We start from the raw sequence: 19,210 nt of genomic DNA on the forward strand, positions 1-19,210 counted from the left end.
TTGTTGGAAATGGCCAGATCCTGACAGACGCCGAGTGCCCTCTCAGTTTGGGGTGGTTGCAAGAGATGGCGAGGGCACTCGGCGTCTCGCAGGCAAAGGCAAGCAGACCCGCTGAATTCCAGATCCCCTGAAAAATAGTTTGATTTAAAAAAAATAGAAAACGTTTTCTCAACTCACATAATCTCCATGCAATTAATTTAATCAACAAAATTCCTATTTATGTTACAAAAAAGTTTAAGTCCACCAGGAAAACGGTGAAATTTGACAAAAGTTACATTAAAGCTATTCAGGCAGAGCGTGTATCCGTACTGGGATTCAGTACATCTGTAACTCTTGCATAAACATTTCCAGACTCCTAGGGATTTTGCTGTTGTTACTTGCATTTCATTTATTTTATACGACTCTAAGCCAAATGCAATGACCCACACATTAAATACGCATTTAGAATAAAACTGCAAAATCTGATGGCTTTATCAGCGTATGAAGTGAAATAAAATATTTACATGGAATGTTGAGCTCCATTTACAGAGACAGTGTTTCAAATTACAGACTTAGTAATCTCTTTAGTAAATGATCACATTGACAAGAAATTTAAAAACTTAACATCCCTTTTCAACCCTTTCATAAATATATAAAGTTTCACTAAACTCTTTTTTCTTTAAACAAGACAGCTATGTTCTCTTTACAGATTAACGTGAAATAATGGTTTGCTGTTTAAATGCCACAGATGTGATGATCTGAAGTCAGCAAGTTCCTATACACATTCTGCACTTAACAAGACATATTCACAACACAACACGCAAGTGTTACTTGGTCTTTACAGCTGTAATCCTTTCCTGCATATCAGTAGTAAAGAAAGGAAAATACCAAATTATCATATTAAAAATACATCATCTAATATACATTTGCTTACACTGCCACATCAAATTTTAAAATGAGGTTACCAACTGTGTCTGACCAGTGACAAGGATATTTTTTACAGTGAAGTCTACAGCATTAATTTATTTTTGAGTGGAGACAAAATATCTGTTACACTACTAAAAAGTATCACTACATACTAAACAATAAAAAGAATTAATCTCTTGCAACTGCTTCCCAGATCTCCAAGGTTTCCTCACTAATTGTTTGAAAATTTCTGATGGGAAAAATCTCCTAAAAGGATGCCAAAAATGTTGAAATCAATTTAAAGGGAAAAAAAAAAGTTACTCTCTACTTTATTGCTATTCATATCACTTTGTCACTGATTTTACAGAAGATAAATCCCACAGACTTTGAAGTTATATACATAGTAACTCACATTTTTCCCTATTTAAATAAATATTCCTGTGAGTTTTCTTTGTTGTGCCACAAAGCATGCATGAAAATATTTTCAATCCATGCATGCTCACAGCAGAGTATTTCACAATTAAGCCACTGAATACATCTTTCTTTCCATGACTATAGAAGTGCAAAGGAATACTAAAATGACTCTGTACATATAAGACAAGGTTCACATCTAGAAAAGTAAAAACACTTATCTTGATACGTAATTAAAACTACGATGTCTTCCTCATAAAAATGTTGGTCACTTTTGCCTGTTTCAGTTCTCTCAAGCACTTAAGGGGTAATAACTTCCAAGTGCTGACGTGCTCTTTATGGGAGCAGTTATGCTTAAAACCATCGAAGTGCTGATGTCCAGTAGTAATTAGTATCTTCTGCAAGCTCTCCGTTAAAAAAGCTTACCTTGGAAATAGACAGATGATGATAAAGAGGTGTTTGGCAGTTTTGTTACACTCTATGGAGCATAGTAAGACTTCACTTTAATCTGACTGTTCTGCCCCAAAATTGTGGGCAGGAGGATTGAAGACACAGGAAAACAAGACCAGTTCCAAGTGCATGAAGAGTGTACCTGCTGCTCAGGTAGAGTTAGAAAGCCCTCCTACCAAGAAAACGGCCATCGAGTAATGCCTAACCATGCCTCATATTTAGACGCGGAGACAACAACAGATGTTTTGTTTTAAAACATTATTATGAATGTAGCCAGCTGACGGGAACCCAGAAGGTCTCGGTCTCCAACCTGTCAAAAGTTGTTTTAAGCTCACTGTAAGCTGTAGCGAGGTCATCGTTGACTATCACCTTATCGAAAAGGTGGCCATACTGGCTCTCCATCACATGGGCAGATTTAATCATTTCTTGAAAATCTTCTTCCTAGTAAGATCAGTGCAAGGCATAGTCAGTCCATAGCAGGATCACATAAACTCATTCTGTGGTAAATGCAAAGCTACTTGCTTATTTCTCATCTCATGAGGAGATGGAAACAGTACTTTTACTAAAAAAAAATTATAGAAATTACCATTACAAGTGATCTACTTCTCATGAGTAGACTTTGCTCAACAGGCAATTCTTTCATCTCTCCCCTTGCAGTGACACAATTAGTCACTGCATGGTAATTAGAGAGACATTTTCTGTTAGCAGTACCAGTGGAAAATGTTTCTAGCTGTTTACTTTGATGATACATTTAAAGTTTCATTACTTAAGTCTCAGCTTGCTATTAGCATGCGATATATTACAGTGCAGCCTTTATTCTTTTAAGAGCCTGGTAGGAGCTGTGTTCCTATGCCTGGTTCAACCTGGCTCAGTGGATTTCTCTTCATGTTTGGGGAGTGAACAAATCTTACGAATTTAATTGTTTATGTAACTCGGAGATTAAACCTGTCCTAACTAAGCAATGTCCTGAAGGTTGTTCTTAAGAATGAACTCCTCTTACATTTTATATACCATAGAAGATATTCTTATAGCGCATTATTTCCAAACTATTTCAAATGCATATTCTGCACAGATACAGCCTGTATCTATAGCCGTGGCTCAGTTTGAAACAAAATCTTAAATATCCTAAATAACATCTGAATGAGGGAAAATGATACACACCGTAAATGTAGATAAAAAGTCTAATGATGATCAGCTTTGCTTTAGCTTCAATTAAAATATGATTTCATTATATTTCAAGGAAGTAAATAAGTTACTGTTGGGTAATCTGACTAATATTTTTTTCTGATTATTGACAAAAAGCAGCATTGTTACTTGCTCAGATTTTTCTCCTGCTTTCTTACAGTGTTCATTTCCCTATAACATTTAAAAAAATTGTTTCTCTTATCGACAAATATGGGCTTTTTATTAAAGTAGCATTTACTTTTTTAATTGATGCTTTATATTTGAGCTTTCGTCTAAATTTAGACCCAATAATACACTTGATAAAACAAGGAAATTCTTAGAGTTGAATAGAAACATCTAAGCCCAGATGCAAATTTTTTAAAGGAAATCCACAGCATTATTTCTCATAAAAATATACTTCCATTGTGGGGGTTCTTCAATGCCATAAGATCAGAGGACCACAGAAATGTAAATACCCAGGAGCATATCAAACAATGAAAACATCACAGTAAATTTGCAATGTGGGAGAGGCTGGGAAACAACCAGATACTATGTGTAAGCCCTGACAAGTACTGTCGATGAGATCCAGCGATCACCTTCATTTTCAAGGTAAAGCACTACAACAAAACCCTTAAAAAGTTCTCATGTTTTACCATGTCTAAATATACTTGCCGTAAAGGGTTTTGCAGTTCCCTTATCATCTTTACTTGAAATAATCTTGGCATTTTTTCTGGTCTCTCTCAAACGGTCAAGAGACGGAGGCTTTATAAATATAACAAATGGTTTAAATTCGTATGTCCGTAAGTGTTTCACTGTCTGGGAAGAGGAAAGGTTTTAATTAATTAGTTTATTTTGCACAATGGAATTTACCGTAATAAAAGAAATTCTCCACTAACCAAAATAAACCCATAAAGCACTTCTAGAAGGCTATTTTTCATTTACTGCCATCCCGCCCTCGTGACCGGCATTGATTCATGTAAGGAGAATTTTCACGCGAACGGTAAGAAAAGTCTCCGTTTCGCAGGGACTGCTGATGAACCCCATCAGTCCGGCAAAGGCACTGCAGTGCCACCGGCCGCCGGAGGATGGAGGGGAGGAAAAGTTCAACACATTTTAGCAGGAATAATACTTTCTGTACCCATGAAAAGTAGCAGGAAAAGGTGTCCGTGACACTCTGTCACAACAGGTCAATGATTTGTTCTCTTCACTACTGTGGTCCACTACATAACTGCTCACTCCTGAGCGAGTCGAGCGATGCTACGTGTGGAGTAGCTAGAGATAGGTCTACAATTCAGATTGCGCAGAGGGTGAAGCAGGGATGGGATGGCCAGCAGCTTTCTGTCCTCTTCACACTGCCAGGGCCCACAGGAAAATGCTGTGTTGGACAGTGGGATCCCAGAACAGTTCACAAGCCTGGGTCCCCGGGAGAATTTGGTGCTTCACTGGAAAACACGGCCGTGCTGGGCATGGAACGGTCTCGCAGAGCAGCCTGGCAATATCAGCCCCAGGAGCCCCTGCCCAGCTCCCCTCCTCCCCGGCGCGGGGTCTGGCTTCCCCGGACGCTCCTTGCCAGCGCAGCCCCCCGCCCTGCTCCTGTGGCACAGCCCCGCGTCCCAAACTGCCCCGGGAACGGTTCACAAGCTGCCGGGGTTCAGAAGTCACAGGCCGGCCACCCTTGGAGAAGAAATACTTTGGCTGGATTTGAACAAACTAGCCCAGCTCCTGGAAGCACTGTGGTTATTAGTAGCATAAAAATTCCCAGTGGAGCTGTTCAGTGGGGTTGAAAGACAAGGTCAGTGCAAGAACAAATGGTTTAGAGAGGAATGTTCTTAACCATTATCCAGCCAACATCACATTTAGTGCGTTCCTTGACTCGTGTCCACCCTGCGTGGAAACCCTTTGCACAAACGGTCTGGCTAAACATGTGAGAGAGAGTTGCTCGACAGGGTGGTAGCTCAAAGCCATTCTGAAACTGAAGTTTCAGAGAGAACCTCTAACCCAAACCAGCAGAAAGATGAACGAAAATATAGGAGCATTTTGTAATTAAATCTTTGGTGTTATGCTGCAGGCTTTCAATTCAGTTAATTACTGAGCTGAATACTCGCCAATATGCATTGAAGCTTCCTTCCTCTTCTCCTTTCAGAGAGTCTTGCTGGGATAAAGGTACCCAGCAAGCCCACTCAACAGTCATTCAATGTGGAATAAAATATACCTTTTTAGAAACACTTTTTTTTTCATAGAATCCCAATATGCAATGTGGGGAACTACAAGAATCCAAAAGACGTGCTTACTTACATGAGGCTGCACATCCAACAAACAAACTTTGTTTTTAGCCAGAACAGATCGAACAGAATCTAAACTTGTACCATAGTAGTTGTTCTTATACTCGCCATACTCGATGAACCTGTGGCAGAAGGTGGAAACAACTGGAATAATTTCCATTTTCTCCAGAAAAAAGCTTATCAGTTTGGTTTATAAGATCTAATTCAGGAGCAAAAATATTTTACTTTACATGAGAGTTTTACCGTGTTTTATAAAGGAAATGCTGTCAAGTACTTCAGCATGTCAATTTTAAGAAATCTTCTACTTTACCACTTTCAAATCAGTAACACCTGCTTGTATTACAGTTAAAGAGAAAAAAGTACTGTAGTCCAACAGCCCACTAATGTTTTCCATCACCTCTTTTTCTGAACTAATGCAATGCAATAAAACAGTGGATAAGCTAAACAATAGAAACTACTGAAATTTCATTGCACACTACAGAATATCCAAATTCTCTGTCTCAGAAGAGGAGGAGGAGCGACGATGGTGCTAATGGAAGCAAGGCGGCTGGTTATGTGCTATAAAAGTAAAAGCGCTATTTGCCAAAAAAGCAAAGCACAGTTTGAAGTTTCAATAAAACCCACAGCTTTGTGTCTAATACACTTTTGCCCTCTGAAACACTGGGGCAGAATTTCAAGCTATGGTATTTTACAGGCTGCTGGAGAGCACGATGCTACCATTGTCTTCATTTTAGTTTAATTTCTGTCGAGTTTACAGGCAGGGGATTCACGGTAGATCTCTAAATTCAAAAGCAGAGGAAGTGCCTGGCCTGAAAGAGAGCAGAACTACGCAAACATTGACTCAGGCACGTTTGCAGCACTTCCAGGGCCCCCCCTCCTAGAGCTGCAGTGCTTTATTGCTATGACAGATGATGCCCTATTGCCCTAGTGCTCCCCCATCCTGCACACCTACAATTTCCGTGTCTTCTTGACGAGCTGAAGTAATGAAACTATTTGGAAGCTTAGAAACATTTTTGTTTGCACATACTGCTTTTTTGCTCTGTGTTTTTGCCAGCTGCTTTGAACTGCTTATAGATCAAAATGTAATTTTCACACATCTTCAAATGACTGCAACTTATATCCACTTTGACTTATCATCTAAAATTACAACCAGCCCCATTTTATAATGAAGCCATTGTTTTAACGGCGGTTCTAGTTAAAATCTCTTCAACATACTTGTTATTCTGTACGTCTGTCTCGAACAAGTGCTTGGAAATGAAAATGTATTCGACACCGTCACTTTCTTGGCTTCTCCTTGGTCGGGTAGTGTCTGCAGTTTCATTAAATATAAAAAAAAAAAAAAAAAGGAAAAGATGCACAAAACAATATAATGCAAACCAGTTCAGGAAACATTGAAAAGCACACAACCCTCGTGCAATACTAAGCGTAGCAGTTCCCTCACTTCTGACGGACATAAGGCTGCTCTGGATCTGGTAGGCGGCACTCAACCACATGACAGGATTGAGTTTAAAAGCATGCAGGAAAAGCAGGAAAAAACTCACTGGACAAGTATCAGATTATCATTTTTATTAACTAGTGGAAAAATCCAATAAAATGAGGACAGCTGAATAATAAAAGGAGCAGCAGTCCGTAACAATTACCCCAGCCTTGCCACTTGTTAAACTTATTAGCATACAAGACCATAAAGGGAAACGAAGGTCACCAACTTGATTTATAAAATATTACATTCATTAACAACACTTGTAGCTATGGTATGTGAAGCATGATAATAAAAAAATGGGGTGTGAATTTTATGTTTTAGTGCTTTTCTTTTTCTGGTGATCAAAACTGAATTCCTTTTTCTTTCAGTAGCCTTGTAGTATTTGCACTTCTTACTTTCAAGTACTACGTATAAAGGTTTTGCTTATAAATGAAACTTATTTGTGGGGTTGCCACTTATGAATAACGAACCCATTCCAAAGTCCTATTTAATACATGTCGTATGTTACAGCATCATGCATTCTCTGTCACACAGGAACATACACAACCTGCTTGCAGAAACACAGTCCTGAATGCCATTTGATATCACACTCTTTAGGTTGACGCAAAGAGAAACATTTCCAAGACAAGAACCCCAGTTCCCTCCAAGTCCTGACTTACTGAATTTCAGGAAGAGGGATTTCTTTACGTGTTTGTTTTAAATTATAACCACAAATTTGGAAGAGAAAAGAGAGAAGGCAGCTTGATGAATACTGGCAATTTTTAGAGAAATATTTTTTGGCAAATGATTGCATATGCTTCAATGTGTTAAATATTTGGGAACATCTGGCTTTTTTTGTTGTTGTTTTCAATACCCAGCTGAAGCAAATATGTGCAAATGAAATGACTTGCCAAAACCAAATGTATTAATTTTTCTACCTAGCAAATTCATTCATATATATACTTTATAGAATACCTCTACTTGCAAAAACCTTGTGACATTATCTCCCACATTCAGAATGTTGGACCCAAATTTTTTTTAATGATCCCAATAGGAGGCACAGGTACAAGCAGAAAGCAAACCAAGGAATGAACGTCTAACTAAAACTGTCAAGTCCTCCACATTAAAGAAAACCCAATAAAGTATCGAAGAAGTTAATATAGCACCATGTTATTCAATGTTATAAAAATTACACTACTTGGTCAGATAGGGGGAAAGGGGAAAAAAATCCCCAAATCAACTTTTCTAAAGGTAATCAAAGGGATTTAATTAATTTATTCACAGGATTAAACTGCTTATTATCAGTCTGAATTTTTCAGCCTGTCTAATATATAAAGGCCATTTTGCTGCAAGCAAGCATTGGTAACAGGGTATGTTTCACTGCTTTACAGCCAAATCCAGGGTGTTCTTCAGCTGAGTTTCATTTACTAAACCTCGCTGACATCAATCATGTTAAACTTGTACTAAAAGTCTACTGCAATGCCTCTGAGCCAAAATGTCCTATCAGTTTAATCAATGCTATTTAAAATACCACTGCAGCAGCACTTTTAAAAATTAGAAAAGTACTTGGATGCCAAGCATGCATTTAGAGACCCAAATTTGAAAGTGCCTTAAGGTAATGCAATAATAAAGGAAAATAATGCAAGTATAGCATTAGGAGAATAGAAGTGTATTTTTACTTACGTGGCACTGTTACCCCGTAATGCTGGGTGTCACTGATCAGCAATTTCCGTTTAAGTTCATTCAGTCCAACCCCCACAGGACCTGAAAGAAAAAAATCATGCTGTTTCCCAACAGCCAGTTCTCTCTAGTCTTCAGGTACAAGTACTCTCTGAGGTAAGACTACGTAGCATATAGCTATAACATATATTGGCTTTTAATCAGAGTCATTTGGAAACGCCCATGGTTCTAGCCTCTCCTAGAATATAAGCGCTGACAAATTTCAGGGGATGTAGTTGGCAGTCACTCTGCTCTGACTTTACTGCTGAGGAAAAATCAGTGAAAAAGCTGACAGCAAAGCTAACTCTTTTCTACGGCAACTACCCACAATACGCACCTACCTCCATCCTCAGCCCTACTACAGACCCCTGCACCCTAACTTGCAGCTTTCCAGCACAAAATCTGGTTTGGCTCTTCATTTTGCCGGAATATCCCCAACTCACAGAGTAGAGGCCCCCAGCTGACCTGCATAAAGTCCCCCCCAAAGCCTCTGCACTCCATGTGTCATCGTGGCCTTTGCCTCACTCCCTCCAGCTGCTGCATCCCTTGTCTGCACCGGACGCCCCGGGAGCATTGCTCCCACCTTCTCCCCGCGCCCTGGGAGCACTGCTCCTTCCAGCCCCGGCTGCAGGCAGGAACACCGCCCGGCCTCTGCCTGGCTGTAGCTGCCACCGTCCACCTTTTGACTGGGCCAGGGCGGCATCGCACGGGGAGAGGAAGGAACGGCAGCGCTCCCCAGGTCACAACCCGTTTGGGATGTTTGGGCTTCTTTGTTGTTGATTTAAACTATGCTCGTCTGCTGCCTGCTGTCTGAACTGGTCAAAGCAAATGTTTTCTTCTTCACGTGGCTGCCAAAGAGAGACCACTCTTGGAAAGAGGATGGCAGGAAGAAACACAGACAGCTCGGAATTTTTTTGACCCATCTCCTCCACCTCCATTTGAGTACTGCTGTCCTAGAAGCTACTGAGCAGACGTTCCTCTTGTTTTTCAGGTTGTCCCTAACTCTCAGCCATTTGCCAGTGGTGCTTTAGGTCTCAGTGAGGGCACTCTGTCCTGTGAGGTCTCAAAGGCTCCATGGGCAGTTGCTGCCTGCCCCCAGGAGCCCTTCGCGCAGGGCTCCAGCCTGCCTGGCCCCTTTGGTGGTGGGGCCACAGAGTCGTGTGCGTGGAGGGGGCTCAGCTCTGCGTTTCTGACAGTGCAGTGGCTTCACTTCTGCAGAGCCAGGTCAACAGCAGAACGCAGAGGAGGGGGCGTCATTGGAACCATATCCCAAGCAATACAAGGATAATACCTGTGGTTTTGAGGAAAATTCCTGCTCTTCTAGTAGAAGTGATACACATTTTGCATGGAGCGCTTTTTAACAGAGACATTTTTACACATCAGGAATACAAAACCTAATAAACATTTTAATGAAATGGTGATACGTTGGTTAATTACTAGTGAGAGTCTGATAACAAAAAGCAAAGATTGATGCTTCAGCAGTTTCAGGTGCCTGTTTGTAAAAATAACTATCCGCCCTGCCTGAAGAAAGAAACACATAATGATGAAAAGCAAATGCTTGCCACTTTGCTACTATCCCCAGACTACGGTCCCTCTGTAAAATCTTAGGGTTTCTGCATTTATAATTTTTATATGTTTCCATAAGTTAAACACACAACTACATTTCAAGTTCCATCTCTGACCTGCCTGTAAATTAATCTATCAGTATATATAAATGTTTATTTAATATGGTGTACAGCAGCCTCTACTGGTGCATGTCTGCAGAGGAAAAAAATGTGTCATGTAGACAATGGCACTACTTTTGTTCTTATTTTTTAAAAAACATTTTTCCTCTTTTTATAGTATAGCTATTTAAGGCAAATACGGATTTTTATAGGAAAAGTAATTAAAATTCTCAATATATCCTAGCAAAGTAGAATGAAACAAATGGAATTCAAGTAAAAAAAAATCATTGTATTCCTTTCAAGCAAAAGATTTTCCCCATCAAATCTACACAAATATATTTCCTCTGTCTACACGCTGTCAAATCAACAATATGCTTTTAGCTCTATTTATATATAAAGAATCCAGGCTTCACTTCCTGCAACAGATGCTTTGGAAACTTAGATCAAATTTGTTTCCAGACCACAACCTCGCTATTACTTTGTCTTCCCTTCCAGATTACCATTTAAAAATCATCTTTAAATTTAACTACTGGAAGGTGTAGATTCTTCTTTTTCGGTGCTGTCTTTGCAGAGTTCTCCTAACTGTAGCATATGGACACTGCAAGCTGATCCTTAATTAGCAATGCCATCCATTATGCTGATTTTTACACTATATCTCCAGAGCGTAATGTACATTTCTATTCTGAATACTCTTTTCATTTTGATGCAACAGAGAAAGATGCCGGTTTCTAATAATCATGAATCTGAACATGATTTGAACTCAAGAAGAGAATAAAGCATCAGGATTGAAAAGGACAATCCAGATTCTTATAGTAAAATGCCAGGCATGTGGGATCCACGGCTGTAGCATAGTTTTGGTTTACTACAAATCACCTCAGGCAGCAATATTTAGAGTTATGGCAACAGATTTAGAGACATTTTGTTTATTTTTTTAACGGAACATTTATGTTGCTTGCTGTTGCATGTTGAGTCACCTAAGCTAAGTAATGGTCGAATCCTGCACAAATGGGCTGTAGTGCCTACCTCGCTTTATTGAGGGACGCTTGCAGAATTAAACCACCAATCATTAAAAATTGCATTAAATTTTGTACTATTCAGACATGGCTGAAGAAAACTGAAAAAATTGTTTGATGTAAGTTCAGGTCTCAGGATGGTTAACCCAACCAGCCATTCCTCACCCACAGATACATACTGACCTCCTAGAAGTCTAGTTGAAAGAAAAAAAAAAAAATCTTCAGAAAAGATTTTGGGAGTCAGGTGACAACATTCCTGCTGGGATCATAAAGACCCTGGAGAAAACATGCCTTGACAGAGGTTCTGTGGTTCAGTTATTCCTTCTCTAGTACAACTGATCACTATAATGCAATATATTGGACTGCACATGCATGCCCAACTGTAGCTCAGTGAGATATGCGGTAGGAAAGCAAAACCTCATTTTTTTGTGTTACAGTAAATTACAACTAGCAGTGGAAATGTACCTCTAGATTTGCTGTTCACTGAAACAGGATCAGTGATTTTAAACTGCTGTTCTCATGGGCAAGGCTAGCCAGTATGTTGCATCTTATGTATTCATTCCTGAGCCATGCTGACCTACCCATGCCTTCAACCAGGAAGGTTTAATGAAGATAGCGATTCTAGGTCTCTCTTGCCGTTGTCCTGATGGTTTACTTGAAGTGCTATGGCCATGGTAGGCCATTTTCCTGCACTACTGCTGTAGACCTATTAAGTCTCTGCAAGCCACTACCGAACACACGGTAAGTCAGGAGATGTAGAAAACTAGGAGCTATTCCCATTTCATCCTCCCCTGCTCTGAGATAGACCTGGCCTCCACATAGCTCCTTCATGATAAAACCAGAGGTGATAGATTTTTTTATAAATGTAAGCAATACAATAATAGAGAACTCTTCCAGTCCCAGATTCCTTTCCTTTGTAGTGGTGACCAGAAGGACACAATTGTGGAGAGTACTGGCAGCCTAATTCAGAGACAGAGAGCCTTTTCTGATTGTGTCACACACTATAAATAACTGCTCCTTTGTGGGCACACACCTCTGGTCCTTGCTTCCACCACTGCCCACTTTGGACAGATGCGTCACCATGGGTGACCACAGCATCAGAAAGGTGCATGCCTCTGGTGACAACACCGCATGCAACTGCGTGCATTCTGGGAGACACGCTCATGATTTTTTACAGCTGACCTTGCTTTATCCTAGCACTGACCCTTCGAAAGCTCTGACTTAGCTGATGCTACGCCGTGTAAAGTTATAGCATGCGGTACATGCATTTTGACTCAGGAAATAAAATTTGTGCTAGTCTGGCCCTCACAGTTGCTGAAGCAGAAGCCTTTGTGAGCAGGACTTTTTCCTCATTAATGTAAATGAAAATTCTCGTGTTTAAATAATACATTTCATATTAAAACATTCTGCCTTTGCCTGCAAGGTATCAGGCTTAGGATGCAGGCAATATTTCTGAAGGAAGACTTCAAGGATTTGTTGGCAGCCTGGGAACAGTAAGTTACCAGAAGATGACTGGTGACACAGTATTGGATAATTTTGTTTTTAGCAGACTCATCACATTCACAACAACTAAAAGCACAGCAGAAGCATCTGTATCGTTACTGCTTCAGATGATCTGTTATTTTAGCCCCAAGGATATGCAGGACTTTATTCATGAACCTGCATTTGCAGACAACGTAAAATCTTGACAAACTAATGCATCTAGCTGAACCTGAGAGTAGTATATATCACACTACAGAGCGCTAAGAATTACTGTGTGTGCAATTTGCATTCTGTAAATTAGACTAGACCAATTTAAAACAAAGCCAAAAGAAATTTCCACTTCAGAGTTGTCAAACTCTCTCCCCCTAAAAAAGGGCAAAACAAAACCTAAAAAAACCTTCCAACAGTAAATTATACATTTAAGCCTAGCAAAACACAACAGACATTTAATGCCCCCACCAATTGCAGCTATAAATTAATTATCTGTCCCTTTGTTTCCTGGTACTAATATGCAAATTATATTTGACGGATTATATTGAATGCTGCTACTGGCACACAAAAAGCTTTTTAAATATGTTCACTTCTCCTATACCTGCGTTGCTTAGCTCTGCTAGTTTTTCCACATTTTGCCCAAGACATTTTTATGGTATTGGCCAGACTTAAGCTGCTCTTAATATCCAGAGAAAAACATTAGAATTACTGAAGTCTGCAATAAATTTCTGAACTGCTTTTGTTACTGAAAAAGCACACTTTCTTCATTTGATTTATTACAATAAAAATCAAATGAAATCTCTAGGTATTCCTTAGATCAGACATATGCAATTTGTTATAAAAAGTCTACTTATCACACTTTTGCACTGCACTCTGTTGATGTAAGTGTAAAATTAACTCAACCATGTTATTACTTGTTGTATATAGCCCACAATCTCACAGTGATCACACTAGTAGGTGGCTGAATTTTAGTGCTGGAGAGTGACAAAACTGTTTATTAAAAACTAAATTTAATGTTCCCTTGGATATGAGCGATATAAAAACACAGCTACTCAACAGTTCATAACAGTCCCTGATAGAGGGTCATATTTCTCTGCTCTGCTGCTTTCAGAATGGAGGAAACTTTACTAATGAAGCATCAACCTATGTGCTACTGCAAAAGAAACAATAAGCAATGAGACATTACTCATTGGTAGTAATGGTTACTCATTACTCATTGGTAGTCCAATGGTTACCTTTGAAAAATTTAAGATAATGTATGTTCTCTTTTTTTAGGAGACTGAAGCAATGCATTTTGGTTAGATAATAAATGCTGTGGGGAACCCACAGCAGTGACAGATTATAGAACAGAAAGCTAACGAAGGATGACATCTTGAGTCTTCTGCAGCTATGTTTACATCCATTCTTGGCCTACAGAAGTCCACCTCTCATCCACCTTTCTCTCTAGTTGTCTATTTACTTATTCTAACACAGTAGATGGTTTTGTTTCTTTCCACTTATATAATCTGTCTTGGCTGACCACAGGTATTTATTCTATTCTTTTTTTCTTCTTTTTTCCACACAGATATATTGATTGATCTCTAAGAGCAGAACACTGACCTAATTCTTTTGAGTTTTAGTACAGCTTGACTGCCAGGTGCAGATTAGTAACCATGGTAGCTATATTTTAATGTAATCTCCTTTTGTTTTAGCAAGGCTTTAAACATGGTCTCCTAGAGCATCCTTATATGCAAGCGGGAACATCCTGTCTAGATGGGTGGACTACTAGATAGGTGACAAACTGGATGGATGATCATGTTCAAAGGGAAGGGGTTATTGGTCTGTACTCTACTGGGCAACTCATTACAAGTGGAGTTCCTCGGGGGTCTACCCTAGGACATACTCTCTTTCATATCTGTATCAATAACCTGGAGGAGGATGCAGAATGGGCCCTCATCAAGTTTGCAGATACTAAAATGGGTGATGCCAGTGACTTGCTCAAGGGCAGGACTTACATTCAGAAGGACCTACAGGCATGGGCTGGCAGAACTTTGGGAAATTTGATGAGGACAAATACAAAGTCCTGCATCTGGGATAGACTAAGCCCCACAGCAGTACCGGCTGGGGACTGACTGCCTGGGGAGCAGCCTGGATGAAAAGGACCTGGGGGTCCAGGTGGGCAGTGAGCTAAGCATGAGTCCACAGCACACGCTGGCAGCAATGAAGGCTAACAGAAGACTGGGATGCATCAGCGAGAGCCTAGCCTGTAGATAGAGGGAGATGATTCTTCCCCCTTACTCAGCACTCGTTAGACCCTGTGAGGAATACTGTCGTGGTTTAACCTGGCAGGCAGCCAAATACCACGCAGCCGCTCACTCACTCCCCCCACCCTCAGCGGGATGGGGAGAGAATCGGAAGGGTAAGAGTGAGAAAAACTCGTGGGTTGAGATAAAGACAGTTTAATAGAACAGGGAAAAAAAAAAGGAAAATAATAATGATAATGATAAAATATACAAAATGAGTGATGCACAATGCAATTGCTCACCACCCGCGCTGACCAATAACCAAGTAGCGATCGGTCCTTCCTGGATCACGCCTACCCTTCATATACTGAGCATGACGTCACATGGTATGGAATACCCCATTAGCCAGCTGGGCTGGCTGTCCTGATTATGTTCCCTCCCATCTTGTGTACCTAGCTCAGTCAGTAGGCACGGGAGCTGTCCTTGGACTAGGAGGGCACTTAGCAACAACTGAAAACATCAGTGTGTTATCAACATTCTCCTCATACTAAATCCAAAACACAGCACTAGGAAGAAATTTAACCCTATCCCAGCCGAAACCAGGACAAATACTCTGTCCACGACAGACCCTGCACTACTACAAGAAAGCTGTTGATAAACTGGAGCAAAGCCAGTGGAGGGCCTCCAAGATGGTTGGGAGCTGAAGCACATGACCTGTGAGGAGAGGCTGAGGGAACTGGGCTTGTCTAGCTTGGAGAAGAGACATCTTCAGGGGGACCCACCAGCACCCTTCTGATACCCTTGGGAAGATGGAGGCCACTTCTTTACCGAGGTGTGGGGTGGGAAGACAAGAGAAGACATGGTGGGAAGACAGGTTCCCAAAGTTGTTGTCATCACCAACCTGCTCTGAACCCAGTGTTAATCCTGCTGAGTGGGAGGCTGGACCTCCTGAGATCCCTTCTAAACTAAATGATTTTGTGGTAAGCATTGCGCTAACCAGCAGTCCTCTGTTTTACGAGAGAAAGAAAGAAAACAACTTACCGACCAAAACTACAAGCCTGTATTTGTCATTAGGTTGTCGCCTATATTTTGCAACTTCTTCATATGTTGGGATATCTGCTGTATCATACTGATCACTCTTCTTGCACTCATACATAGATTTGTTTGTTTTTTTATCTTTTCTGCTAAGACGAAAGCTTCTTCTAAAACCAGCTGCAATAAGAACAGGATTTTTTCAAAGTAAGAAAATAAGTATTCTCAAAATATTTGAAAACAGTTTCTTCCAAACTTTTGAGGATTGGTGCATGGAATAAAAAAAAATATTATATGTTTAATAAGCCAGGTCATTAGAATGGTATTTTCCCACAGTTTAAAACTATCAGGTGCCTATTCAAACTGCAAAATTAAGATAACCAATAAAATCATAACAGTTGCAACAAAAAGCTGTAAAATATAATTACAAGAAGTTGCTAACGTATTGAGATAATTTGAGTATCTTATACATTAGTATATGTACACAAGAAAAACATTCATGCAATCTGGACTCTCATACCATACTTAATGCATTTCTGTTAAATCATCATGGCACACAGACATCAAATACAACATATGGTAGAAACACATCTGGTGGTTGAAAGGATTAATGAGAATTAACTCCTTGAACAATATTTTTGTGCTTAGCTCCATGCTGATAGCATAAAAAAAGTGCACAAAACCTGTCCCGAGGATGTTTAAAGGTAAAACCAAACACTGTTAAATTCCAAAACACTGTGAAACATCTTAGACAATACAGTACCCATATTATGGATATGTTAGCATGAAATTAAAAGTTAATACTCCTATTAAATTTGCATTTACAATTGCATCAACAGTGTGACATCTACAGTGCCTATCTAGAAGACTGGAAATTTCATATAGCTTTTAATTACTCTCAAAGCAGATAATCATAGGCATTTTCAAGCAGAACAGCACAAAAAAACCTTCTACACTATATGCTAAAAACCAATTTACTCCTCTGTTAATGACTACCTTACAGTTTTTCAAATAAATCCTTTACATTGCATTACATTACATTTTACTGGTATCTCTATGGCACCACTTTTGTTCTAAAAGGAACTACAGGAAGGACTGCAAAGAAGGACTGCAAAGCTGATTTCACTATTTGGGGGTAATAAAGTAAAACACAAACTACACTTTAAATACTGGAAAAATCCCAAAACCTTTTTTTTTTGCCCAGAACATTTCATAGGACAGTAAACACATGTAAACTTTTGGTGACCCCAGATTTTTCAGCAATATGTTTTCATAAACTTGTAAAAGCACTTATGTTTAGGTGTTTGAGAAGTAATCATATTACAATTTTTCTTCAAAGGTAGTATCTGGCAAATTCAAGACTCAGTTCTGCAAATGTTTAGAACCAGATCTGAAGCGAAATCCTACAAGGCTTAGTTACAGGCTTAGCATTTTGCACACACACAGTTCCACTTAGCATAAATCTTTGTGGAACCTGGATCACAGAGGATGTTAACCAAGTTATTTTATTAATGTGAGCCCCTACACCTATAGGAATCTACAACACATGCATACACATAAAAGGGGAAGAAAAATTTCTTTGAGAATACAGTGATGTCGACCCATTCATATTCAAAATATGAATAAGTAAAAACATAATGAAATAAACTGAGTTATGTTATTTTAAAGACCACCACTAACGCTGAAGTGACGGCCGTCAGGAAAGCCCTGTTGGAGTGCCGATAGCTGCGAGCGTACACACCCAAGAGAGGGCCGGGGAGACCTTGTCTGCCCTAGGGTGAAGTCCGTCATGACACGAGGATGTTTTCTTGCTACGTAACTACACCTAACTGTATAGACAGTTATATAAAGAAAGGTTAAAAGTAACATTAGCAATACAGACACATGAAGTGAGTTACAAGTTTCCTGAGGCCTCACCTAAAGGGCTCCAGATTAAAAAAAAAAAATTCAGTTGCCCTAAAAGCAAGCTGAAAATTGTTCTGAAATTTTTTCTGTATAATCATTTTGGGGGTGGGAGGGAAGAGAAAAAAGAAAAAGAAAGAATAATTCTTCATCATTCGCTACTAAATGGTTTACAGGATAAAGAGCTTTGTCATAGAAACCAGAATCCATATATCTGGAAAATGTAAAAAGTAAGGGTAGCGATGAAATGAAGCTAAACCAATCGTCTCCATTCCCGTTTGGCGTGAAATACCAAGAACTCCGCGCCTCTGTGTAGCTGTCTCAGAGCACCATCACCAACAGCTTCTTAACCTCGGCTTACACGTCGAACTGCAGAATCTTTAGGAAAAATATCCTTTCTGGAAAATCTTCATATCAATTCAATCTCTGCTGTTAGGTTTTAGTAGGACCATTTGTAACTTGTTTCTCTTTTCTCCATCGACTTTATTCAGATTTCATTACCAAACTACCAGGTGGTGGGTTATTTAAGAATTTTCATTCCTCCTTCTCTCAAAAGAGGGGAAAAAAACCAGATTTTTTCAAAAAGAAGACAATCTTTCAGTGCTGTCTTCAGGCAGATTCATTCCTTGTCACTTTTACAGGCTGCATATAAAGCATCACAAAGGCTCGGGTGATACGGTTCCACTGCTAAAATGGGCTTCCTTGATTAAAACGTGATATTTCTGTGACTGAAACTCACTGGTAAAATGAAAATAGTAATGTTGTCCTGTATATTAAGAAGGTTTTTCAACAAGTTCAACTAGGACTTAGATATTACAGAAAAGCTATTATATTAATTAAAAAGAACAAACACGTGAGCCAGAGATAACGAAGCAGATTTCCAGTATGGCTGGTTTCTCTGCAGACTGCTGGTGAAGACGCTCTGTAGAACTACTGAATATTAAAAACCTGTGATATGCTGATTGCTTTGCCACTTTAAGACTATTGTCAATTTGAAAGTTGTTTTAACTGTTCCTCAAAGCACATGTGAATAGCCCTACAGAGAAACCCAAGAAAGCTTACTTTAAGCAGCTTTCAAAACCAAGGAAAACGTACAGTACAGAGCGAAAGGATGAGAGTGTTTCAAATATATCCAACATTTTTATGATACTGCTACTGCATTCCTGGAAACATGATTCTCCCTCTCTCACATCTGCCATTATATATCCTCACATATGTGGCTTAACTTCACTACCTTCAGAAGCTATTTTATAAAGAACTGTTAATAAATATTTTTTATTGAACTCTGCATTTATAATTGCATTGTAAGTTGGGCAGCTATGACTGTGCAAAAAGATTAAGCTGAACTGAAACAACATTGTACTTGCAAGGAATAAAAACATTTATGAAAAAGAAAATATTCTGCTAATGTTTGCATATTTTACAGTTTAGGAAAGTTAAAAACAAACTTTGTATATTTAAATTAACAATAAAGCATTATTAAAAATATAGTGAAAATCACTATGGAAAACCAAAACCAATACTGATATGCAAT

The 19,210-nt window shown here is 39.4% G+C and overlaps 1 protein-coding gene across 1 annotated transcript in view; it reads right to left on the bottom strand.

The window, feature by feature from the left end:
• Positions 1-1,919: 1,919 nt before the first annotated feature.
• MPP7 (MAGUK p55 scaffold protein 7) overlaps positions 1,920-19,210 on the bottom strand; it is a 110,315-nt gene continuing 93,024 nt past the window's right edge. Inside the window, exons 11-16 of the mRNA XM_075143982.1 lie at positions 15,784-15,954; positions 8,335-8,415; positions 6,408-6,501; positions 5,206-5,314; positions 3,583-3,726; positions 1,920-2,187 (exon numbers count right to left, since the gene is read on the bottom strand). Of these exons, the coding sequence (XP_075000083.1) occupies positions 2,008-2,187; positions 3,583-3,726; positions 5,206-5,314; positions 6,408-6,501; positions 8,335-8,415; positions 15,784-15,954 (779 nt within the window). The 3' untranslated portion in view covers positions 1,920-2,007. The remainder of the gene's footprint in view (positions 2,188-3,582; positions 3,727-5,205; positions 5,315-6,407; positions 6,502-8,334; positions 8,416-15,783; positions 15,955-19,210) is intronic.

The sequence above is a fragment of the Calonectris borealis genome, chromosome 2 (genome assembly GCF_964195595.1).
Source record: "Calonectris borealis chromosome 2, bCalBor7.hap1.2, whole genome shotgun sequence".
Taxonomy (NCBI): domain Eukaryota; kingdom Metazoa; phylum Chordata; class Aves; order Procellariiformes; family Procellariidae; genus Calonectris; species Calonectris borealis.